This window comes from Xiphophorus hellerii, chromosome 20 (genome assembly GCF_003331165.1).
Source record: "Xiphophorus hellerii strain 12219 chromosome 20, Xiphophorus_hellerii-4.1, whole genome shotgun sequence".
NCBI lineage: Eukaryota > Metazoa > Chordata > Actinopteri > Cyprinodontiformes > Poeciliidae > Xiphophorus > Xiphophorus hellerii.
In genome coordinates this window covers 20,783,171-20,808,893 of record NC_045691.1, presented here as the reverse complement: position 1 = coordinate 20,808,893, position 25,723 = coordinate 20,783,171, and the positions used below count along the sequence as shown (strand labels likewise).

The following is a 25,723-nucleotide window of genomic DNA, read 5'->3' as shown; positions in this document are numbered from 1 at the left end:
TTACTTTCCTATTGTGCGCGAGGAAACTGATAAATCTGCAAGTTTTATCACTTAGAAACTACAAGAGCAAAAAATCAGCACCAGACTCCAGGTGTGAAATCATCCACATTTCTATTTTTAACAGCCAATAATGAAAACAAGCACAGCACAACCCACTATTGGACCTGGCAGTGAAACTTCACACCCATAAGTGGCAAAAGCTTCAGTCAGCAATAAAGTTCAGTCAAAGGTCAACGCTGAATCACAAACAAAAATTGGTCCAATTCCACCTTCCTCATCAACATGCACTGCAGTAAAACATTTTCCAATAGAAAATAACTGGATTATCAATCTAAAAACAGCAGATTTACTTTTATACAGGAGGATGTCTTCCCATTAAACCTTTAAAAAAAGACATTAATTTAAAGGTGGTGATAACAAAACTGAAAAACGTGTAATTTTTATAGATAAATTCTCTGAAAGTGATTCTGATTATCTTAATGTGCTCATGTATGGAGTATTTTCTGCATTATAATCCAATGTAATGTTATTTTAAGGTTAGTATAATAAGTGATGAGTCCATCATTTAGATTGAAGGTTTTATTTTGCTTCTCATTCTCTTGCTTTTATTTGTTTTTAAAAACTTGAAATGTATTTCCTATTCACTGGCGAAATTAACAAAATGTAAAATTTAATCAATTCGTGATTTTTTAATAATCTGCTTGAGGGCTGATAGAATAGAATAGAATAAAATAGAAAGATTAGAATAGAATATAGAGATTAGAATAGAATAAAATAGAAAGATTAGAATAGAATAGAAAGAATAGAATAAAATAGAAAGATTAGAATAGAATATAAAGAATAGAATAAAATAGAAAGATTAGAATAGAATAGAAAGAATAGAATAAAATAGAAAGATTAGAATAGAATAGGTTAAAATAGAATAGAAAGAATAGAATAGAATGGAACAGGTTAAATAGAATAGAATGCATAGAATAGAATAGAATAGAATAGAATAGAATAGAAAGAATAGAATAGAATAGAATAGAATAGAATAGAATAGAATAGAATAGAATAGAATAGACTTTATTGATTCCCAAGGGGAAATTGCTTGTTTGTTAAGAGCTACTCCATATTAGGTGATAAATATAAAGTTTGTAAAATACATATATACCTAAGAGTGAATAATAAAGAGAGAATAGTTCAAGATAACTAGATATAAACGAATAAAAAAAGAAGTAACAAGCAACTACATGCAATCTATTAATCAATAAATAACCTAGAAATGAGAGCAGAAACATTTTTATCAATTAGCACAGACCTGGGCATTGTAAAGGCTGATGGCAACAGGCAGAAATGACTTTCTGTGCTACACTTAGGCAAAAAGATTCTCTGATTCAACGGGCAATGACAGAAACTAGCTTTTACCCACACTAATGGCTCACTGTGTATGCTTGAGCTGACCTCTGACCCATAAGGTCATCTGCAGGCTACCATAACCTTGACCTCTGGGAGCAGCAAGCAGATCAAATATTTTACTTCAGCATGTTTGTTTTACAAAGCCTCCTTCTGCCCTCAGTGATTCCAGCTGGGCTGCAGCGCAGCTTTCTGTGATGCATTCAGAAGAGGAAATAAGCTGCTGGGGTGAAACCATGTCGGCTTGGCTTTTACTGTGGAAAATCACTCAGAAGATCAAGGCGTGTTTGTCTCTTCGTTCTTTTCTGGGTTGTTGTGTTTGGTGATATTATCGTACACGCCCTCCTGTGTTTTGGATTTAATTATTGTCTTTGGTTAAGAACAATAAAGCACACTGCTGTGCGCTCAAAGGGCAGCAGTTTATTGGCCAAGACACCAGAGCTGACCTCTAATGTTTTCTGGAGATCTGACCCAAATAACCACTTGGTAAATATTTGGCGTTGCTTAACTAGGGTAAGTGGCCTACATAATTCAACAAAGATGTTGTATTTAACTGTCAGGTTCAGTAACTCGAACTAGATTAATGGCTCACCGATGGCTTTTGCTTAGAGGCCGAAGTTTGAACTCATTTGTGCAGGCCCATTTGTCATGCTGGAACCAGAGTTTCACCATCTATAAAGCAGTCTACAAATGCATCCAACAAAACTAAGATTGTTTTGCTTAATCTTTTTTCTTCATTATTCGTTTGAGAGGTAAAGCAAAAAAGAATCTAAATGATAAAAAAGAAAAAGGGATTTAAATAGTTTCTATCCTAAACAAAGAATCTGTGATTTCAGTTTGGTTTACTAAGAATTTAAAACAGACTGACGAGACTTAATTCTCTTTAAACATTTATAAAATAACTTTTATAAAATAACTTTTTTCCAAGTCCAAGTCAAGTTTCTGGTCTTTTAGCCTAATGTTCCTAACAACCAAGATAAATATTTTGTCATTTGATTCATGCCATCTAAACCACTTAAATTTATGTCAACGCAGAAATATTCATACATTTAGGTTCTTATAAACTACTGTACATTTTTCTGGGCAGTAATATTCACTAAACTAAATTGTAGAAAAGGGTCTACCATCAATGTATACCACTGGATTGGAAATTATGTGACTAATAATGTATGACACACATGAGACACTGCTATGTGAGACGGTTGGTAAATTTACACGCTACAATCATGCTAAGAATCCAAAAAAATGGAAGCAATGTTTTCATATTAAATATTAACACTACGGCAACCAGATACAGATATCTAATGGTGTCACGAGTCACAGGTCAGTAAAACATTTTAATCTAAATAAAATAGCGGAGAAGCGGGAAGCAGGTCTGTATGCTAGCTTCACTTTGACAACTTTAACGTGGACATGTGCAATTTCAATGTTTGTGTTTCAATAAAACACGGTCACCCACAAGTAAGTGTTTAAATTAGCTAATCACGGGGCCACATGAAATAAACATCAAGCCTGAAGACGTAAAACTGAAACGTAATCTCTGCTCTGTCGGCTTGTGGTTGCTGTTGTCAGTTGGTTGCCATGGAAACGGAGCAAGGTGGTTTTCAGTTGTTCTTCACTTTCTTGTTAGTTTTCCCCTTTGTGGCAAAGTGAAGCCACTGAAATTTCTGAAAGTGTAATAACAAACGACAAAAACTGAACTAATTGCACCGCACGTCGGTAGAAGAACGTCACGATGTTTATAGCAGTCATCAAAATGAACGAAACATTTCATGACGTTTTGAACAAACTGTGGCTCCTACAACAGCAATCAGGTAAGATAAGCTAATTGTCCAGTTGAAAAGTTAAATTCACTTGGTGCTCTTGTACTTTTTGACAGAACTGACAGAAACCAAACTGCTTATAGACTTATGTCTAGGTACAGTAAGTATTTTATTTATTTATTCATGTTCTAAGCTTTGGCTTCAGCCATTTTCTATAGAAATTAGATAAGAAATAAGGAGATGACAACCATTTTTGGGACAAATACAAGCTCATCAAATGTCAACAAATAAGCAATTTTCTTATTTGTTGAAATACCAGGTTTCCTCTGGTATTCTATTCTATTCTATTCTATTCTATTCTATTCTATTCTATTCTATCGAGACAGAACTGTTTTTGATAATATCAATAGAGTTAACAGTGGCCATTATGTCAAACCTTTAAATGAATAAATCAGTGTTTTAGTGTTTTGTTTTGCTGTAGTTAATATCCGTCTAAAGCTAAAGTCCAAGCACACATCCAGATCAAGTCTTGAATATTTAAAGAGTGCAGATAAAAGTTGAAATGTATTTTATGAATTAGGCCTCACAGTCTTTCCTGTGATTCAACATCTAAGCTTTCTGTGAGATTGTTTGACATTTTATCATCATAATAGAAATATGTCAGACTGTCCATCTGTCCTTCTGGTTATCACAAGATAGCTATAAGGTCAGTAATTGTAAAAAGATCAAATCATTTAAGTAGTAAATTTGGATTTTCATCATTAATTGCAGTCTAGTCTCATGTGAAAATATATAAGCTCATTAAGAATAATTACAATAATTTACAAGATGAATGCAAATGAGCCATTAATTAAAGATATATCTTAACTTCTGAGCAGGATGGAGATTATCTATATAAAAGTGAGCGGTGGCGGCAGTGAAGCCTGGCCCTGTCCGGCCCTGGGGACAGGTCTGAGGATCCTTACCAGCCCCTCCTCCCCGGGTCGCAGCGAGGTAACTGCCAGGTCATTGCCGCTCTCATCAAAGGCGTTGATGTCGATTCCCCAGTTGGTGTGGGGCTGCTTGAACCAGTTCTGCAGCACATGCTTGAAGTCAATGCTCTGCCAGTGGCCGGCCCTGGAGTTGAGCTCTATCTTCAGGGAGCGGATGCGGATGTGGCGGCTGCCCTGCTCCGTGACGGGCTTCAGTCGCAGGATCTGCAGGTAGACGGTGGAGGTCTGCTGCAGCGGCCGAAGATACACCCACAGCTGAGCCTTCAGCACCTTGGTGAACATCAGCTTAGGGCTGAACTTGAAGAAGCAGCAGCTGGGCTTCCCGTTCACCTGCACCAGGGGCTCCGCTGCCAAACGAGAGAAAGACCTGTTTTTAATTGGCAATCTATGATGAAACACTCAAAGTATAAGTTATTCTCAAATGAGGCTTGTACAATATCTCATGAAAGCTGATCAGGAGGTCAGCTCCTGACCTCCTTTTCTATTATTATTTGGATAATAGGAATCATCATCCATGGAATCTGGCAAATAAATAGAAAATCAACCCAGTCTGTTTGCAAACACGAGGAGAGCATTTATCAGGAAGTCAGCTGAGAGACGGATGGTGACTCTGGAGGAGCAGCAGAGATTCACAGTTCAGTTTGATCACTAATAGTTCTGCTTTTCCCTAATTTTATCTTTATGGAAAAAAGTCATCGTCACCATGTTGGGGACAAAGCAAACATGTGAGGCCAAGTTTAAACTTCTAAGCCTCCATGAATAATGGCATGTCTGTTGGAAAGCTAACACTGCTTTTAATTTAACTTCATTCTCTCAGCAAAACCTCCTCCATGCTTTGGATTTACTTTTCTTTTGCAGGAATAGGGAAGCTTTTCAAACTTTATGTGAAAATGGATGGAAGAAAATGCAGAAAATTTTTTGCTAGAAGCAGCAGAAAACATGGGACTGCAAGGTTTAGAACAGCAGCCCTTAATATGCAGCCAGAGTTACAAAGTTTTGATCAAAATATGGTCCAGTCAAAGTCCAGACCTATATCACATTCAGAATCTGTAGCAAGACTTAAAAATTGATGTTCACATATTGTCTCCATTCAATCTCATTCAGCTTAAGTTGTCTTGAAAAGGAGAATGGGTAATAATATTCGCCTCTGGATGTGCAAATCAGATTCAGGGATCAAAAAATAAACACTTGACTCACTTTTTTTCCTATTTTTCCTTCTCAATAGTTCATTGTTTGGCCAAACAGTGCAAAGCAGTACATCATTATGCAACCCAAAACAGTAGAATCCACCCACCCATTTTCTAGACTTAACCAGTCCATCACAGGATAACAACCAGGGGATAACAAACATCCACACACACACAAAACAAATTAAACTTACAAGTAATTCACAACTAACCTGCTTTCATGTTTCTGAACTGTGAAAGAAAACCAGTGAACATAAAAATATGCCAGATAAAAACATGGAATCCTCATCTACAGTACAAAACTCTGCAGGAACCGTTAACAACGTTGTACGATACATTTTTCCCACTGCACTAGCGTATCTTGTTTTTCGCTTATAGATGATAAACACAATGTAACCATGGGATCCTCCTCAATAACTGGAACCAAAGAAAAGATGTGCAAAAAATAAACCAACATTAAAATAAACAATCTTTTGTTAAACTAATCCTAAAATGCTGAGTTGTAACAGTAAGAATTTTTTCTTTTTACCCAAGCTACAACCAGAGAAATAATTAAAGAGGTTAAAACAATTGAAGCAGCGATTTAATTCCTGTGCTTCCTGCTGATATTCACAGTGAACAGAAAAAAAATACATGTGAACTGAAAAAGGTTTTGTGGACAATTTCATCATCCTATTTTCTGTTTTACTGTTTAACAAATGCAACAAGTGTGAGATTTCAATCACTACGGACAAGCAAAAAAGAAAAAGTATTAGTTTTTGCAGGTTGATATTGTAAAACAGTAATGTATATAATTGAGAACACTATTTATATAAAATGCTGCATAATAGTTTGTCTATCTTCTCACAGGCTGCTGTACACACTGCCTTGTTCTTTGGTCTGTTCAGTCAGGGAACATTTGTGATTACTTAAAGGTTGGAAAACAACCATTTGCATATTAAAACAAGAATCAGTAATGGTGGTCAGTGGCCAGATGGTAACCTTCGATTCCCCTGGGTCAGCACTAATGAAATGGACTACCCTGAAATTACATCAAGCAGAAATAAAACATCTTAAGTTTATTTTATCCATTTCCCCCCCACCCCCAGTGCCTGCCTTTTGTTGGAAATTAATTAAGGGTGTGAATTAAGAGTTATGCTGGCGGACACTTGAAGTTCACAGATTTATTCCTGTCATGATCCACGGCTGTGATTTGTGCCACATGTAAGATCTGCATATGGTTCATTTACATAGACCTCAATCTGATCTAATGTTATCCATCCGTTGAATTCAGACATTCATTTCCATGTAAAGTGTTCAATTATTTAGGGAAATGTATTCTGTATCTATCTGGCATAATAATGTGGCAACACAGTACAATGGGCTACTTCTTCTTCTCAGAGAACATTTGATTTGGATCAAAACGCACACAAAAAAAAACAAGAAGAAGAAAACAAAAGCAAAGCTGAGCCATTTATTTTGTAAAGTAGTTGCTTTTGATAATCCCATTAAAAAGCGAAGTGAAATCTGTGTGGATCTGTCAATCACGGTTTAATCCGAGGTTGCTCAGGCAACCTGCAAATGCTTCCTGGGTCAAAAGGTTATTTGGCACCTCAGTCTAGTTAAGAAATGGGATCAGGGGTCAAAACCGTCAGCCTCTTTACATCTCGGGGGTGCCGTGGGGGGGCAGTTCTAACAGCCAGATTGAGTTTGAAGGTCAAGGTCAACCCTATGGCGATGGTAATATGTCTTTCTTCACATCATGCCTGTTTGCTCAAAACCTTTAAAAAAATAACAACAAACAAACAAACAAACAAAAAACACAACAACGTTATTTCAGCCACGTTTTGTTGTTTTGTTTTGATAAGGGTGGAGATTCGCCAGCCAATAGTGGATTGTTAATCAGGACAGAACTCGGCATCCAGCTTTTTTTTTTTTTTTAGCTAAACAAGTACTTGAAATACGGGCATGCATTCAGGGATATGAATTCACCACCCTGCACTGAATAAGGGCCAAACCCGGGACAGACGTGGCCCTTCAGCCCCTACCTCCAAGCACAGTCATTAGTGAGTGTAAATTATACAGTGTCTCACGCTGGACAAACAATATGTCAATGTTCTCAAATGTTAGCGGGTTGCTGGGGTCGCGGCAATTAACGTGGCCGGTGTTGTGTTTGTTCATCAGGACAAAAACTGGGAATTAATGATTCTGCAGTTTGCTTTTGGTTTTATACTTTTGGGGACTGGGTCGCCTGCAGCTTTTGTCGCTTTCCCTGGTTTCATAGAGAAAAGAAAAAGGCAAACGCCAAAGAGACGGAGCGGTCCAGCTCCTTATGAAGGAGTAACCCGAGAAAGCAGGGCCTGTTTTGTAGTAATCCAATTCAGGTCCCCGGTTATTAAACACACCTGCTCCACATATGAGCTATGTCATGTTAAACAATGACTGCATTGATATGGGAAATCAATTTGTGCCTTTATAGATCCTGTAAACGTACAGGCTGGAGGCACAGATGAATGCCTGCAGCTTAATTACACCCCACATCTTGGCGGCGCATGCCACTCGTGGCAAAAGAGCAACGTTAGCTTGTAAAGAGAACCGAGGGAACATTTGATCCTCACGTCTGAACATGCTCTCTTTTGCCGCAAGAACATACATTCAGGGGAAAGCCAACTTTTTATGGCTTAATTTCCTGCTAAATTTGTAAAATTACGGCTCAGAACTTTAATACTTTTATTTGGACCGTTAAGCAACATGTTCAGCACTGCCTGCTGGATCAACATAATCTCTCTTCTAACAAGGGATATAAAACCTTTGCATCATAATTTTTGTGGGCAACATCAACATGGTTATGTACATATCGTCAAAGTTTTGTCCAAAAGTGTCAAAAATGCCAAGACTTGTATTAAAAGCTGAGATAATTTAGATTGGAGCCAGCACCATAACTATTAACATCATTATTATCATCATTAATCGTATTAATACCAACAAAACAACAAAGGCAAACTTTCTGAAAACATTTTGCTAGCAACTAATATGAGGTCCACAATGCGTCAGCTTGGGATTTAAAGGGCCACTGAAAATCTGAAAATTAATTAAAACATGAAATAAGACTTTTTGCGACAGCAGCAAACCTGCTAGGAGTAGCTTTTTCTTTTTTACTGATAGCAAGAACTTGCTTTACTTATTTATTTCAAATTAAAAATAAAAAAATGAAAAGAAAAAAACAATAGGAATGATAGTGGTCATTAAAATAAGTCAATTGTGCATTTAGCACAGCCTGAAAAGGAGTGAAGGCTGATGGATACCCTTACAAATGCATTTAAGCAAAGCGACTGTTGCTTTTTCAAGGTAGTAGCTGACAGATTATGCTATGTGGAAGCAAAACTACCAGAGCTAGCTAGGAAATAAATACAGGAGCAGCACACGTCTACGTCTACAAAGTTCAATGAGACAAAAAGGTCAACCTTTTGGTGTCTCGTTATCACAACTTTTATATCTCGATATGAGAAACTTTCTCGTTTTACCAAGATATAAAAATACAAGGGATTACTTCTGACTTTTCTACACAACACTAAAACATCCTGCAAGGTGTTGCCGTATTACTATTATGCTTGTTTAAACAAAAACAAGCAAGATATAAAACTCGTTATAACTAGTTTTATTTTGATACTTTTCTAGTACTTTTGTTAACAGCAGCTTAACATGTCATTATTGGTTAAAACCCAAACATTAACATGGTAGCTATGAAGAGTGACTAGCACTAGCACAGATATCATATGCTAACGATAATCACTGCACTTTAGCTAGCAGTAGCTGGCGACATATAAACCAACAGTTTGCTGCTGTACCAGTTTTAATGCTAACTCTAAATGAGGCTAATAATATAAATGTAATAGTTTGACTTTTATCTAACAGTTTTCATAAATTTGACAAGTACCTGTGATGTTATAGACCAAATACAGTCTGCAGTTTGAGCATACAACACTGCCATGATTCAAACTCATTACTCTAATAACTAAATTAACATACAGCTATCGATGTTAAAACTGTTGTATTTCAACAAAGAAGGTTCTGTAAGCCATTTTAATCAATTTAAAAACATATTTTTTCAATTTCCAGTGCTTTGGTTTGCATCATCAAGGTTTGCGAGGTTTGTAGGTCAAGACGCTTTAAGAATTTCTTCAAGCAAAACTCCGGTCCTGTCGGGCCAAACCAGGCATATCAGCTACAATGCTGGGAGTTCAGGAAATCTGAGAGGGTAGTAACAACTTAGAGAGATCAGACCAGACCTCTCTGAAGTCCACAAAGGTCCAGCTAAAACTCTCCTTACTTTGTATTAGTTGCCAATGTCACACCTACTTATTGCTATTTCACTTCCTACTTCTTTTTTGTATCTGTAAATAAGCTACTTCATGCTCATTTGCTTACACCATACTATGTTTTTTACATGCGTAAAATGCAATAAAAGTGCTAAAATCTCATGTGAATTATGTTTCACTTGCATTTTGTTATCTTAAAACATTACTGGAAGCGTTATTATGACTACTCTATTCCCATTTCTTTGGCATTGGTTCTGATTTGGATCAGTTGACAACATGACAGAATGAGACCCATAAGTGATTTATTGCTGGTAAGTATTTATCAGTCAGTTTTTCTTGCAGCGAACCATGAAAATAATACAGAAAGATGCGTGTTACCAAAGCAGATATTGAAACTTATCCCTGCCAGGCAAGAAATGACACACTGTCAGGAGCTACAAAAGAAACCAAAACTACAAATGTAAAATAGGAAAGTAACCATCAGCTGTTCACTAAGCAGATAATTGTTCATGCTGTTATCTTTTGAAAGGTAAAAAGCAGTTAATCACAGCTAAACTTTAGTAGCTGAAATCTGTCAGCTTCACTAATTTATTACTTCTGATGGATGATTAAAAACCAAGACAGTTTCATTATAGCAGCTGGCTTTCATGTTTAAATGAAAATATAATTTTAAAACTGCAATACCAACTTTTGTAAATGTAAATTAAATCAGGTAAATCCTTACTCTTAACAACACAAAATAAAATCTCAGTAAAAAAAAAGTCAAAGCAAGTCTTCCACTGACTGCTTTTGCTTTCTTTTTTTTCCGCCAAAGAAGCCGATTTGTTTGATATTCCTCCTCAAGTGTCTGCAGCCTGCTTCATTGTTGCAGCCGCTTATTTCCCAGTGGTATAATTGCAGCATATGCAGTGCATGAATTTTACTGCCAACACACGGCAGGCCTGCAGGTGGGCCTATCAAACATCTGGTTGACTCCCTGGGTACCTGCGTTCCATAGTTAGCCTCCTATACATGCATGCAAGGGGAGGCATATAGAATATAGGAGTTTTATTCACAGCGCCATCTGTTCGTTTTCATACAATCGCAGCCAATTTAAATGGTTTTAGCTGTAATGTCACTGAGGCGTAGATGAGAACGGAGCCAGTGAAATTGTTAAAAACAGATGGATGGGGGAAGCTGAGTAAAACAATGAATCTGTCAGTTCAAAAGGTGATAAATTCTTTGTTAATTAACTATTAATTAAAGTAGTTTTTCACTAGTTTTCTCACTGTTTATGTCAAGCTGGCTGTTGCAGTGACAAAATCTTCTGTTTCTGTCAATGTTTCCCAAGTAACCCAACAAAAACCAAAGAGGATAATAAATTAGTGTCAGTGTGAATGATCAAGTGGTTTCTATCTCAAATAGATTCACATTTTAGGGCTGCATTTACCATGCAACTGAAGTGCAGTGCGATGCAGTTTGAGCAAAGTTTGCATGACACATGGATATGAGGGACACGCCGGGTGAAAACAATCAGCTCAGATGGTGCAGGGAGGGAAACTCTTTTGTTAATGCCCAAATGGATGACGCATAATGGCACAAACCTAGATAGGAGTTTCATTTGCATATATATTTATAATTTCTTTTCTTAATGGGAAATGCAAATGTGCCATTTTGCAGCAAATGTGTGTGTTTGGGACTCTTCGCGTTGAATAAATGTGACTCTAGGGTATCCCCACGCACCTCGGCATATTAATCATCGTGACACGTTCACGACCCTTCTAATAAGACAGGGGCCACGGCTAACCCCCTCAAACATCCCATCCAAACCCGGCCCCGCTCCCTCTTTGTCTCTCAGCCGGTCCCAAGGGAGCGGAGAGGATGGTGGGGGAGGCCGGGCTCGAGCTGAGGACAGAGGGGGTGGAGGGGTGCAGGGGTTTCTGTTTGTGTGTGTGTGAGAGAGAGCGTGTGTGTGAAGTTAGACCCCTTCATTCAAAGGTCTCCCTTGGGACAACGGCAGGCACAAGACTCCTATTAGGACTGAGCACGGTAGCCCCCCAGGAGCAACAAAAGACACCTCCTAATGCTCCCTGTTCTAGCTCAGTGAACACGCACACATGGAACCAGGCAGCCCCACATAAACACACAACACACACGGCCTCCAAACTGCCTCAGCGGCGAACACACTCCCGGCTCATTGTTTTTAGTGTTACACATGTTTGTATTATGAGCGCGTTCGCCGGGCAGCGGGACGGGAAGAGCAGTGAAGTGCGATAAGGTGGACAGCTGGACAGCACGAGGCATGCCGGGTGTCACTGCTGCTGTTTGTGTGCATCCACACATGCATGCGAAACACAATGTGGGTCTGTCCCAGCCAGAACCTCTTACATACTTTACATATGCTAATAAATGGTTTTAATTAAGCTAAATTTACTGACAGCATGACTCAGGAGGACATCGGGTTATAGGAAAGGGTATTTATTTTTGTCAAATTAACTTAATTTTTACATTTGCATTCAATTGAACCAATTCAACCAAGAAGTAAGCAAAAAATAAAATAATTTAGCTAAAAAACTAGCATAGTTGTACTTTTGTCATGCATATATCTCATCTCTTCTGTGATGTTTGTGCTGCAGTAAAAAAACGTGAATTTAATTTTGGTTTCAAATGGCATGCATCTTAAAACTTCTGCATAACTAGTAATGAATCTCAATTCTGAATTGGATACAGTTGATCATAAACTGTAAAAATGAACAGACTGTCAACAGAGATCACATGGCGTTCCTCAAGGCTCCATTCTCAGTCCTTACTTATTCATAATCTACATCCTCCGCTTGGCTCAGATCACATGTTATCATATATATATACAGTACAGACCAAAGGTTTGGACACACCTTTCTAATTCAATGGGTTTTGTTTATTTTCATGACTATTTATAAGGCAAGAAATCCCACTTATTAGCCTGACAGGGCACACCTATGAAGTGAAAACCATTTCAGGTGACTACCTCTTGAAGCTCATCAAGAAAATGCAGAGTGTGTGCAAAGCAGTAATCACAGCAAAAGGTTGCTACTTTGAAGAAACTAGAATATAAGGGGTATTTTCAGTTGTTTTACACTTTTTTGTTTAGTGCATATTTCCACATGTGTTATTCATAGTTTTGATGCCTTCAGTGTGAATCTACAATGTCAATAGTCATGAAAATAAAGGAAACTCATTGAATTAAAAGGTGTGTCCAAACCTTTGGTCTGTACTGTATACTGATTAATAAAATCTGTTTTTTTATTAATGGTTTGATAAAAAGGACATGACAGAAATTATTTCATACCTTTCTCAAAAATGTGAAGAAAAGTCTTTTCTTGCCATTAAAGGAATCAAGTTCATGGTTGGTGTCCAGTTTTAAGCAGGTTTCCTCTGGTATTTTTGATCAATAAGTTGCTAGATTTCAATATTTAAAGGGCCCTTTGCCATCACCCTAATCTTTATGGCCAGGCTGCTCCAAAATGTTAAAGTTAATTGCAGTCAGAAAGGAACATGTTGGTTAAAGTTAAAGATAGTTTTAAACCTAACTCTGTCAGGAGAATTGATCATTTCTGGCCTTACTGATGGCAATTATGGTATTTAATTGGAGTAAATTCATGAAAACATCAGAAGCCTTTCTGGATTATCAAACACTGCAAATAACACAGACGCTGCTGACTCCTGAGGTTTCTTCTTTGTAGTAAGAGAATCATTATTCTGATCATCAAAGACTGATAGATGTATTTGTTAGTAATGCCTTTGATTTAACGTTTCATTTAAGCAGGTTGTTACTTTCAAAATGTGTGTTTTTGTCTCTGTTGATACAGAAAAACACAAAAATATTAAAAATAAAAATGCCACCAAACAAAATTGGGAAGTAACTAGTAACTACATTTAGACCGTTACGTTTACTTGAGTAACCTTTTGGTTACTTTAAAATTACTTTTCAGAGTAGATTTACGGCATCATACTCTCCACTTTTACTTGAGTAAAAGTCTCACTATTTTTATTTGTTCTCAATCCACATAAAGTAACTTCACTGAAATTAGAAAAAAGATAATTTAACCAAAACGTACAGAGCTAAATGTTACTTTAAAGTGATTATTCTTATTTCTACACAATCTTTAATGTTTTTTTTCCTTCTGGATCTGTTCAGTCATTTTTGAATAAATATTCAATAAACAGGAGATATTGTCACTGGAGATACTTTAGTAACATGTGCTAATAAACAAATATACATTACCTGCTGCAAGTATTGGTTTTATAGGGTTTATGTGTTAAAATTCTGATTTTGAAAAGTTGAATTTGTTATTTTGCAATTATGTCATTTATCTATGTTATGATTTTATATTAATCTATAAAAAAAAAAACAAGAATCTTGACTAGATTTCACAATATTAAAGCTGGATTTCTTTGTCTGAAATCTATCAGTCTTATTAAAAACATATTTTATCATAAGATATGTTTTCATATTTCAATAAAACTTTAGATTTTGTCTCTTCGAAAGCATCTTTATTTTAAAAAAAAAAAACTAAATCCAATGTTATTGTCAGTATTTGGGTCACCTTTTTATCAGACACTATAAAATAATCTCTTGAATAACTTCTTTTTAGCTTCTACTAGAGTAAAAACGTGAAAATTAAAAATACGTTGAAGCAGTTTCACTGCTCCTTGAGTTAAATTTGTGAATTCTCTCCCCTCCTCTGGCATTGGGACACATTGACCTTGTTTTTCTCCGGCTCTTTGGCAGATTTGTGTTTTGAAAGCCGCCATTAAACACAGCCGTTACGTAAGCAGCCCTGTGTGCGGCGGGGGACCGTTTGACGGCACAGAGTCCGGCCTTGTTACTGTACGGCATCATTCTGTTTTTACTGAAACTGAGAATCAACAATGGTGTCCATGGTTTTGACACTTTAATGGTCTGGTTCTGTTAAACAGAAACTCTTATTTTAGAGGAACTTTACAAGCTTGTCACTGGTTGCTCAGAGAAACAAACATATAATCTTATTTGTTGTTTAGCTAGTTTCTTCTTTAACTTATAACCAACAGAGGAGCAGAAACTGTGGATTCAAGTCAAATGCTTTCATCTAAAACTGACAATATTTCTGAATATTGCAATGAAAATGTCGATTTCAATTAACCCACTTTTTTCTGACATTTGTCTTGAGTCGTGAGACTGAAAGTCCAATCAGTAAAACTAACATATTCTGCAGAATTTGCCCGTATGGAAACTAAAATATAACATCATTCCAAATATTACATCAAAGCTGTCAACATATAGTGGAGCTCTACCAAAAATCATTTTAGAGTTTATTACCACATGCTCTTGCAATATCAGAGTTTAGAAAATGAGCCGTCCCTCAACAACATGATTATGACGTCAGATTACGATGTTTAACATAGATTAAAATCTCTCTTTTATTCTGTTTTCTGCGTTTCAGAACACATAAGAAAAAAAAATATTTTCTTCTCTGTACAAAAATAGGCCTAATTTATGAATGCAACATATTTATTTTTAGTAAATTAAATTTTAACATTTGTTTTGAAACTAAAGTCGATAATTTAACTTCTTAAAAAGTAACTCTCCATGGTTGTTGTTGGGTTTTTTTTGACAGACTGACTCAAATGCTGTTGATCATCAAAATGAACATTTTCTTACCATTAACTAAATTTATTTTAGTTTTAGACACCTGGTTATTAGAAGTAACAAAGCAGTAAAATGACATTTATAGATATGCAGATGATATCATCATTTACTGGTCTGGACTCTTAAATATATATAAATGAACTGATTATGATTTCTTATAATTGCCTATGTGAGGATTTGGGTTTTTCTCTGAGTTAATTTAGGTTTCTGTTGTTTTCAGTTAACTTAGTCTCCGTGTTGTGCTGTCAACCCCTTGATTGTTCCCAGCTGTGTCTCGTTTCCCTCTGTGTATTTAATCCCACCTGTCTTCCTTATTCCTTGTCTAATCTGTCTTGTTGTCGAGTCTTTTGTCAGATGTCCACTGTTACCAGTCGCTACCAGTTTTGAGCCTTAGCCTTTTGTTCACTCTGTGCTGCCTGGACTTTGGATTATTGTGCTTTTGTAATTTATTTCATCATTAAACAACCATCATTCACTCCAACCTGGGTCCTCAGCGTCATCCTCACCACCTCTTCACCGCATTTCATGACAGCCTAGCTAAACATAGATTGCAACATAAGTTACAGGAATCTTTCAGATATTTAAAGTAATCATAAAAGCCATATTTGAGTGTTTTACATTTGTCTAAAATGAAAAGAGATCATTTTTCTTACCTATTACCACCTGGCTAAACGCGCACTGAGATGTGCACTGGTTGAAAACTAAAAGATCCAACTGTCTTCTGATCAGTGAACTCACCATGCCAAAGCATTAATAGGTCAGACAAAAACACTCTTCGATGTGGAAGTTGTTATTGTGGGAAGAAGACTCAGGTAATTTCAGTATCAGAGAAAAATAACTTTTTATTTTATTTTTATTCTTTACAGAGGCTTGTCGGCTTTTCTTTCAGGCTGAAACATTTAAAAAGGGATTGAGACTTTAGTAAATAACAGGAAACTGAGGGAATTACATCACGGTTGTTCTGCTCTTGAAGAAAGGGTCACAGAACTGGATTTGGAGTTACACAAGTTAAGGCTCTAATAACTTTATGGGGAATTTTCACGGGGACAGATGTTTAGCTAGTGAAGATAATTGTGCCAAGAGCTAACACAAGATGCTAAAGGAAGCCCAAAATGTCAACTCTGTAATTAGTCGATTTCTAAACAATATTGTTTCAAAACATTCCTGTTTTGGTCCTAATAAGTAGATAATTAATTAGATTAAATCCTTTGGTCTGTTTTATACTCGCAGTACAGTTTGATATTAGTTTGTTTTTATTTGTACATATGCTGAAGTTGAACAATCCTGAGGATTTCATTGTATTTGGAGACTTATAGCAATGCAAAAGCATTTCCACGTGACTCTGAGCTAAGAAAACCTGCATTATCCTTGCAGGGTTGTCATTTCCACACGTTTCCAGATGTTTCCTGCAGTCACTGGGTATCAGAGAAGGAAGACCCTAGACGGGTTCCCAGTCCATCCCAGTAATAAATATATATTTTTTCAGTTTATGGAGAAAGTAGAAAAAAGGCATTTTGTTTTAATTTATAGTTGACATAGAGAAATCTGAACTGGTTAAAACTGATACTGTCATGATCTGTAGGTGTTTGGAGTTTAAATTAATCTCTTGTTTTGATCTTTTCCTGTTTATTTATTCATATCTGTTTTTCATTCCTCTGTGTTTCACTTCTTGGTTTGAGTATTCCTTGTACTGGTGTTTCTTTCCATTTACTCTTTATGTTAGTTTCAGTTTTTTTTCCTTTCATTCATGGTTTTTCTGTGTCTCAGGTTCTCTCTTCCTCAGTCTGCCACCATTCTTCACATCTCCTAATTTCTCCCTGCCTGCTCTGCTTACCTCTGATTAGTCTCTGGTTTATATATCTAAATATTTAAGCCTGGTTATCCTCATTATTCTCTACTGCTTCCTTCATCAGTTTTCCTTGTGATCTGCATTTCCATTACAAATGTGTGCAAATCTTTGTCTATATTCAGCTAATATAAAAAAAACAAACATAATTTTGCAGTTAGAGTGTTTTGATTAAATTAGAAATGAAAGTTTGTTCACATGATAAGTCATTAAAAATCATGACAGCGACAGATGTAAACAGTCACATGGTATATATTCGTATTTCAGTCGTGGTGCTAGCGCTCATCATCCATCAGAGGAGATATCGGCATCTTAATCAGGAGCGACCAGCCTCTGATACTTGGGAGCGGATACAAATGCGGCGTTTTGAGAGAATTGTAGTCACTGATTTTACAGAAGAGCTATGGGTTCAACACATTCGAATGGCAGCTTTTTATGAACTGTGCGATGCAATGAGAGCTCTGGTGGAGCCAGCTGCAAAATGTCCAAAAACAAAAACACAAAAAAAATCATCGTCCTGCTGCTACTTCCTGCTGTCGTCTTTTTCGTGGTTTTTGCAGGTAGCAACATCCGACTGATGACCACTGGACTCATGATGCAGAAAGTGTTTCCATTGCAGTTTTGCGACATGCATCTGTTTTAATACAGTCAAAAAAACACTACATCCTAGCACAAAAACTTTATCGAAAAACAATTTTCTTTTTCAAAATTGAAACTTTATGTTACCTTCCTGAGATCTTTGTAAATTTTCCTGTTTATCATTAAACATTCACTCTTCCTGTTTGCATTTTGGTCCATCTTCAAATGCACACAGCTTGATTTTCCAAAATCTCTGATTGCTTTTCTCTGACAGCTAAAGAGAAAAGGAAAAGGATGGAAGAAAATTGCTGCAGCTAAAATTCAATTGTTTGGCTTTTATTCATACTATTAGCTTTTGGTATCTCTGCCAATTTTAGATTTGTCTTATTATTTTTACTGAATTTTATTTCTATTTTATCATTTATCTGCCTGTGATGTGTTGGTTGTGAAGCACTTTGGACAGCTGAGGCTGTTGTAAATGTGGGACATAGATAAACTTTGACTTGACTTGGCGAATCTCCACATGTGGTGCCACAGAAACACAAATTACATTACATTAAATTGGCCAAATTTCACAATGCACAAGACAATAAATTAGATAGACTGCTGGTGTTTATATATGTAATAAAACTGAAGCAACAGTTTTGAGCCTTCCTAGTGAATAAAAAGTGAACACTACTTCTCCCTGGGCACGTTTTTCAAATCTCTGAGGATACAAAAGAAACATCGCTAACGGCGCCAAAATCTGTAATGGTGCCAAATGTTTTCTTTGAAGAGAAAAATCAATGAATCACATCATGCCAAACTTCCCTCTGAGCATTTTTTTCCTTTCTTCTCTTCCTTTGTGTTTAAGAAAAATTGCATACTAAACTAGTTGAACTTTAATGAAAGTCTACAGATGATGAGGAGAAACACAAACACAGGTGGCAGATACAGCAAGAAGCTGCTCCCCCCTGCGCCACAGAGAAGAGGCTAATTAAATTTTCATGTCGATAATCAGGAGCTAATCCACCGTTAATTGTGCTTCTTTCCGACGCAGTGGCTCCCTCGTGGGATCCAACGTTATGCCCATGCAGCGTTTCGTTTGCTTAAACGCCTCTTAGATTTAATGGACTCTTCCATAAACTCATCTTCAGCACCTCCTCACTCACGACCACACAGAAGCCTGAGCTCATCCATCAACAATAATCCCTTCAATGATCTCCATTTTATCTTTTCACCACCCTCCTCCTCCTACTTCTCACCCATGTCCCTACAAAAGGCTTAATTACTGGTGTGAAGTAATTATTTTCTTTATTAGTGAAACGTAACATCTGTTTCAGGTCTTTTTAATTGTACCTATAAAACCCGTCCATTATTTCTGTCCCTTTGGGATAGGCCTGGGCTGCTTGTCGCTCCCTGCGGACTCCCTCCGCTCCTCATTCAATTCTCTGGCTAAAGCTTCGATACACAGAGCGCTGTCGTGAGCTTTTACGCCAACTTCAGAGGAGCTGAGCTGTTATTTCAGAAAAAGAAAACAGGGTATGTCTCCAAGCTCCCCTGAAGTGTTTTTGGATTTGTCATTAAACTCTAAAGGAACATATTCCCAAAAGCAGCAGAGAGCCTAAGGGCTGCAGGGAGCGTGGGAATAGAGGAAGGAGTGAGATTCCTGAAGTTCTAGGGAAATTTTGTCCTTTTATTAATAGACTTTGGTCCCTTTGAAATTTTATTAGCCATAAAGTTGACGGTATGTTGTGCAGTTTCTACAGCCCTGCAGAGCCTCTTCGCCTTAAACAAACTGCTTATTTCGCAGAGCATCCGTGCAATTCAGCTTCAAGGTTTCTCCTAGCCCTCCGCGGAGGGCAGCAGCTACACAAGAGCAGGTGTCATCGTCAAACTGAGACCTCCGTGGAATAAATAAATCTATAAAAACCTCACATAGTCACCGACTTCCAGCAAACACTGACCAGTTAGCCGAGGACCGTCCGGCTTCTGGAGCTCTGTCCTTTTAGCGCTCTCCCTCTTTATTTTTATGGTTCCTGCACCTTCAGGAAATGACCCTTTTATAGGGTCAACACTATAAAAGACTTGTTTTTGTTGGGAGTGGTTAGTGGACGAGTGTGTGTGTGGGTGTGTGCGTAGTGGGGGTATAAGTGTTGAAGTTACTACCGGTTCGTCTTTGGTGCCAAAGAAAGAGACCTGATGAGGCTAATAGTCTTCTCGTCCAATATATCACATAGCTGTGAACTCTGTGACCTTTTTTGTCAATAGGACAACTTTTCTCTGGAGTGTGTGTGTGAGACCGGGTGGACGGGGCGCGCACGGCTGCCCTTGTGTGTCCAACCAAGAGTGCACATGTGGACATCTGCACTGTCATACCGCAACGTGTGTGTTGATGTACAAGACAGTCAGGCCACGCAGTGCTTCATCTCTGCTGGATGGAAAATGTTGAAAGGTTCTTCTAATAGTTTTAATTAAAGTGCATGAGTAAAATTGATAATAATCAGTTAAGAAGGATTTGTTACTGAGGTGAGAGCGCTGAATAGACAGGCTTGATGTCCAAACCTCAGTATTTGGTTAAAATCTTTCTTTAAACTGTTACTTACTTATTCTGTTTGGGCTTAGCTAGTTTAATTTGTTAGTTGATTTGTGCAAAAATTATTATGTCATGTAACTAAAAGATTATTCCTGAGCAGGAGAGTTAATAAAACTGTCTACATACATTCAAAGTCCACATTTTGGACAATTTTTTAAAGGTTCGGATACAGAAAACATTGCACCAAATGTTCCCCCTTAAAATCTTCTGTCAGCTGAACACTTTTTGTTACACTTCTATGTTTCAGATCATTGAGTAAATTTTAACATTAAAGACAGCCTGAGTTAATTCAAACCAACAGATTCCAATGAATATTTATAAAAAAAGACACACACTACACACACATACCTGGTTCAACCCTCCACTCCCATTCGCCAGGTATAATACTCACATTAAGATTTTGTTCACTTTCACTAACTAACTGTCACACGTTGCGGTATGGCAGTGCAGATGTCCACATGTGCACTCTTGGTTGGACACACAAGGGTAGCCGTGCGCGCCCCGTCCACCCGGTCTCACACACACACTCCAGAGAAAAGTTGTCCTATTGACAAAAAAGATTTTGACAAAAAGATTTTGTTCACTTTCCTGTCTGTTCACTTCCAGACAGGAAGTGCATGAGATGTAGAATCAATAAATTACCCAAATAGTACCTGTCTTACAACATGAAGTAGGCAGGAAGATGTCAGACAGAAACGCATCATGAAATGATAAACAAAGTCATTGACTTCAATCAGAAAGGCTTACAAAGCCATTCCTAAGGCTTCACTGAACGACACAGAGAGTCTTTATCCACAGTTAGAGAAAACGTACACCAGCGGTGAACCTTGACTATAAAAATTACAAGAGGAGAGAATCAGCAACTCATCTGGAAGCTCAGAAAAAGAAACCAGGACAACATCTGAGAGGCTGCAGACCTCAGAGAACTTAATGGCCCAGCTCATCTCATATTTGCAAACATCTTCTACGTTTATTAGGCAAATATTTTGTGGATTGGAGAGACAAATGTATTTTTTTTGTTGAAAAAAAAATAATACATTTTTTCAGCAAATGAAAAATGTTGAAAAATGTTTTTCAACATTTTTTTTGTGTATCTTGTTCGTCTTGCATAACATTAAGACGGCATTTCAGAAAGAGACCATCACAGCAACAGTCAAACATGGTGGTGGTAGTGTGATGGTCTGGGCCGATTTGTTGCTGCAGGAATACTAAATAGAGGAACCATAAACTTTAGCACAAAATCCAGAAGGAGAACGTCAGGCCATCAGTCTGTTACTTTAATCTAATTTTTAATGTTAAATTATAATAACGACTGTAACTGAATGGCTCAAAAAGCACAAGGAAACTTAAAGTCCAGATTTAAACCCGGTTAAGATTCTGTGGTGAGACTTTAAAAAGACTGCTAATGTCTGATAAAACTACAATGTATCTGACATGAAGCAATTCTGCACAGGAGAATAGGGTGAATTTGTCTCCACCGCTTTGTAAAAGGCCAGAACTTCACTCTAACAAGTGGGATCACAAGTATTAGTTTATTTCTCTGCATAGTGCCAGATTGGTTTGGAAAGCTTTTTGTTCAGTTAATAAACATAAAAAACATTTTTGATATCTTTGTTTGGTATTGAAATTTGGTTGATGATGTCAAACATGAGAGTAAATGACAAGAAAGCAAAAACAGAAGAAAGAAATTTACTGTAATTAAAACTGGAACGTTCATATTTATCCAGAAAATAAATTTGCTCAAAAAAGATAAAAAATATTCTTATTTTTTGTGACTCCAACTTGACTACAAGAGACAATAAACGTAAGGATTTTTGTCTGCAGAATGGGAACATTTCTGGTTTATTACTAATGTTTCTGGGCATTCCCAAGGTGTTTCGGGAAATCTCACCATAAGAGCATAAACAAAGAATGACGCACAAAAGTAGGATGAGGTAAACAAAGTTTTAAGACTGAGTAGGAGTACGAGTTTCTCAAGAAAAACAAACTAAGCTCCAAGCCCAATTGCACACTTAAATCTTTGCAAATATTTTAGACTGCATGTCAAATTGTAATAAACAGTGGCACGGTAAACAGCTTAGCAACGAGTGCCTTTTTATACAGCATGCAAAGCATCTGTTACAGTAAGCTGTAAAGAGGAAGATAGCACATTAAATCCTTCACATGGTACATATAGACTCATTTTTCCATGATATTTAATTAGAAACCAGAAAGCAAGGTCCTGTTCAACCCCCACTCCAGCATCCACGTATCTTGAGTGAATACTAAGAAGCAACTCAGGCACAGGTCCAATTCAGAATGCATTGTGTGAACCCCCATGGCCCATCAAAGGCAGTGTGCACAACCATGAAAGGGTGATTGGGCTGGAGGTGCGCAGGGAATAGTGTTTGAAGTTTTCCTTCTATATCAGAGAAAGAGAAAAAGGCATTTATAATCCTGTGGGATTGCTAATCACCATGGGCTAAAAATTAAAAAAAAGAAAAACAGGGATGCACTCATTCTCTCTTAACTCTTCCACAAATGCTGGAGGAAAAAGGGTGAAGAAAGAGGAATAAGGAGCTGCGGGGTACTAGCAGGGGAAGGAGGTGGGGGTGGAGCAGGAGGGTGGATGCTGGAAACTGCTGCTGAGGTAAACAGAGGAGGAAAGCAAGTGTTTTAAACATGACCGATTCATCTGGGTAATCTCTGTCATTAGCCTCTCCTGCCGGCATCATTAATGCACAATTAGGAGGCGTCACACGCGTCGACAAGGTATCAAATCATTTCTAAACATGTCCTGCAAAGGATGGAAGCAAAGACTTCCAATAAAGCCCAGTAACGCTAACGTTCTCCCGTAAACAATACGAGGTAAATGTAGCGGAAAAATCCCGATCTACTTCTCATCAAGCCGGAAAACGACACACAGAGAGAGATTTAGAGTATATTCAAAGCAGCCAGCATCTTGTATTTCTGACAGCTGGAGAGGGATGTCGGCAAGGGAAACTTCCGCACAGCATGATGCTGCCATCGGCACCGATTAGTGCTTGTTTTCCTAAAGAGATGCTTTATGTTTTGTGCCAACTTTCCCTTTAACTCTGCAGTCATGTTCACTAAATTAGAATATCCAAATGAGGCTCACATGTCACATTAGAAGCACCTTTAGAAAAAAAGGTGCTTCTAAAAATTTCTTTAAAATAAACATATTTTAGAGGTTTCATCTTTTGCTTAATGTTTAATGCTTTCCACATTAAACATTGTTTTTATTGGAATGATGTACTTATCTCATCCCAAATGTTTTTCATTACCTGCAAGTAAAAAAAAAAATCATCATAATTAACAAAAATAAAGACTTAAAAACATCTATATAATGCTTTTCACGTGAGTTACTGAAATAAATAAAAAATAAAAGCACAAACAGGCCCACCCCCACAGTATGATGCTGCCACCACCAGAAAACCTTCTGACCTTTGACTCCTCCACTTAGAAGGACTTCAGAGCAGCCAGCATGTCTTGTTGTCCTGACGGATGAGAAAAGATGCTCATGGGACACCCGATGCCGTTTAGATAGCCGCTCGCAAAGGAAAGAATTATAATTGGAAATGCGTGTGCAGAATATATAATGTGTGTAAATGTTGTTGAGCCCCACGATTTGCCAGGAAAAGGTCACACACTCCCCTCGACCCTAAGTGCTTCGCTCTTTGTGTACTTGAGGTTAAAACAAGAGAGAGAGAGAGAGAAAAAGAGAGAGAGAGAGAGAGGGGGGGGGAAACCTGCGCCTATAAACTCCGCATTTAAAAGGCAAGTACGGCGATGGGGGGGCCTGCTGCATGACGGGGAACAATGGCAGCTTTTTGGACACACTTTTTCTCACTGCGATGAACAGCAGGGAAACCGGTAGAGGCTCCTATAAAAGACCGATAGAGCACAGCTGTCAGGGCTGGACGGTCATTTTATAAAATGTCTCAGAAGGGCCTGCCTGTGGATTTATGGGAAACTATAAGAGGACGAGCAAATTTCCAGGAGGCAACAGTCAGAGGGTCCTTTAAATGGGTGACAACTGAAGATTTTAGTTCGTTTTAAAAGATAACAGGATGCGGAGAGGGAAGTCTTCATGTTGTGGTTTCAACGCGCGTTTTCTCTCTATAAAACATGAACATGGAAAAAGTTTGACCCTGACTGCTAAATATTCTGCCCCATCATCATTACCACCATCAGCATCACCATCATAAAAACTAACAGGCCATTCAGGCCAATCCTGATTGACATGGGTCCTGATTATTGATTATTCAGATTTGCACTCGATCCTTATTTGACAGCCACCTCTAAGCAAGTTCTCTTGGCTAGTTTAATCAGAAAGCAGCAAGCAACCAGAAGGAAAGCAAAAAATCTGACAAAAGAAAAGGAGAAGCAACTCCTCTGTCCAAGCTGTCCCAGATCCATTTTACGCACAAGGACGCACATTTGGAGACGCATTTGATAGCTACTTACGCTCCGAGGCCATGGTGATCACGGACTCTGTCGTTGCGTGGTACTCATCCTCCTCCATGAACTCGTCCTGGGCCGACGCGTCTCCCTGGAAGTCGTGGTGGTCCAGGAGCTGCTGAAGTGGGGGCGCCTTGGGCAGCAGCTGGTTGACCACCTCCCGGCTGATATTGGGCGCCTGCTTCAGGCGCAGCTTGCTCAAGATCTGGGACTTGATGGTCTCCAGCCGCAGCACCTTACTTTGTTCCCTCCAAACGCAGGCGGAGCACTCGTGGGAGCCAGCGTCCTCGTCCAGCAGAGACAGCCCCGCGTCCGTGGGCGGCTCGCTGGCAGGAGGCAGCAGCACATTGGGCTCGTCGCTCCCTGACAGTCCCAGGAAGATGAGCGCCAGTAAGCATGGGAAGAAATTGTACCTCGGCATAATGATGGAAGAAACTTTTTTCGCTTCTTTTAGTTGATTTATTCCAAAGTATATCCTTTTGGGTCCTTGTCTCAGCCTAAAAAAGCCTCCGAATCATTGACATGCATCTAATCCACAATCAGCCCGAAGTAGGTTGCTTTTTTCTCTCTCTCTCTCTCTGCAGCAGGAGGTTCTGAAATAAAGTTTTCAACAACAAAAAAGTGCGTTCCAGTGTGTGACCAGCTCTTTTTGATTGAAAGGTAAATTATCTGCTTGATGAATGCATAGCGAGCTCACTTGCAGCATATGATGGTCGCTGTGGGGTCCCCGTGTGCAATGTAGTCCATGGAGGTGTGTGCATGTGCAGAAGTGTGACTGAAAAAAAAAATTTGCAAGTGCGGTCAAAAAGGGGCTCTTTATATATCTCAGCAGCTCGGTGTCGTAATCCGTCTCCATTGGCTAAGATTGCAACAAAAGGCTTTTAGGTCTGTCACCAAGTCAAGAGGGACAGAGCGAAGGGAGGGAGGACGCGCTGTTATGGGAGCATAAATGTTTTACAGTACACAAGCAATGCGCCTAC

At 38.2% G+C, this 25,723-nt stretch overlaps 1 protein-coding gene across 1 annotated transcript in view; it reads right to left on the bottom strand.

The window, feature by feature from the left end:
* Nucleotides 1-25,628, bottom strand: part of LOC116711039 (growth/differentiation factor 11-like) — a 31,442-nt gene extending 5,814 nt beyond the window's left edge. Inside the window, exons 1-2 of the mRNA XM_032550412.1 lie at nt 24,750-25,628; nt 4,124-4,497 (exon numbers count right to left, since the gene is read on the bottom strand). Coding sequence (XP_032406303.1) covers nt 4,124-4,497; nt 24,750-25,164 — 789 coding nt within the window. The 5' untranslated portion in view covers nt 25,165-25,628. The remainder of the gene's footprint in view (nt 1-4,123; nt 4,498-24,749) is intronic.
* Nucleotides 25,629-25,723: the final 95 nt, after the last annotated feature.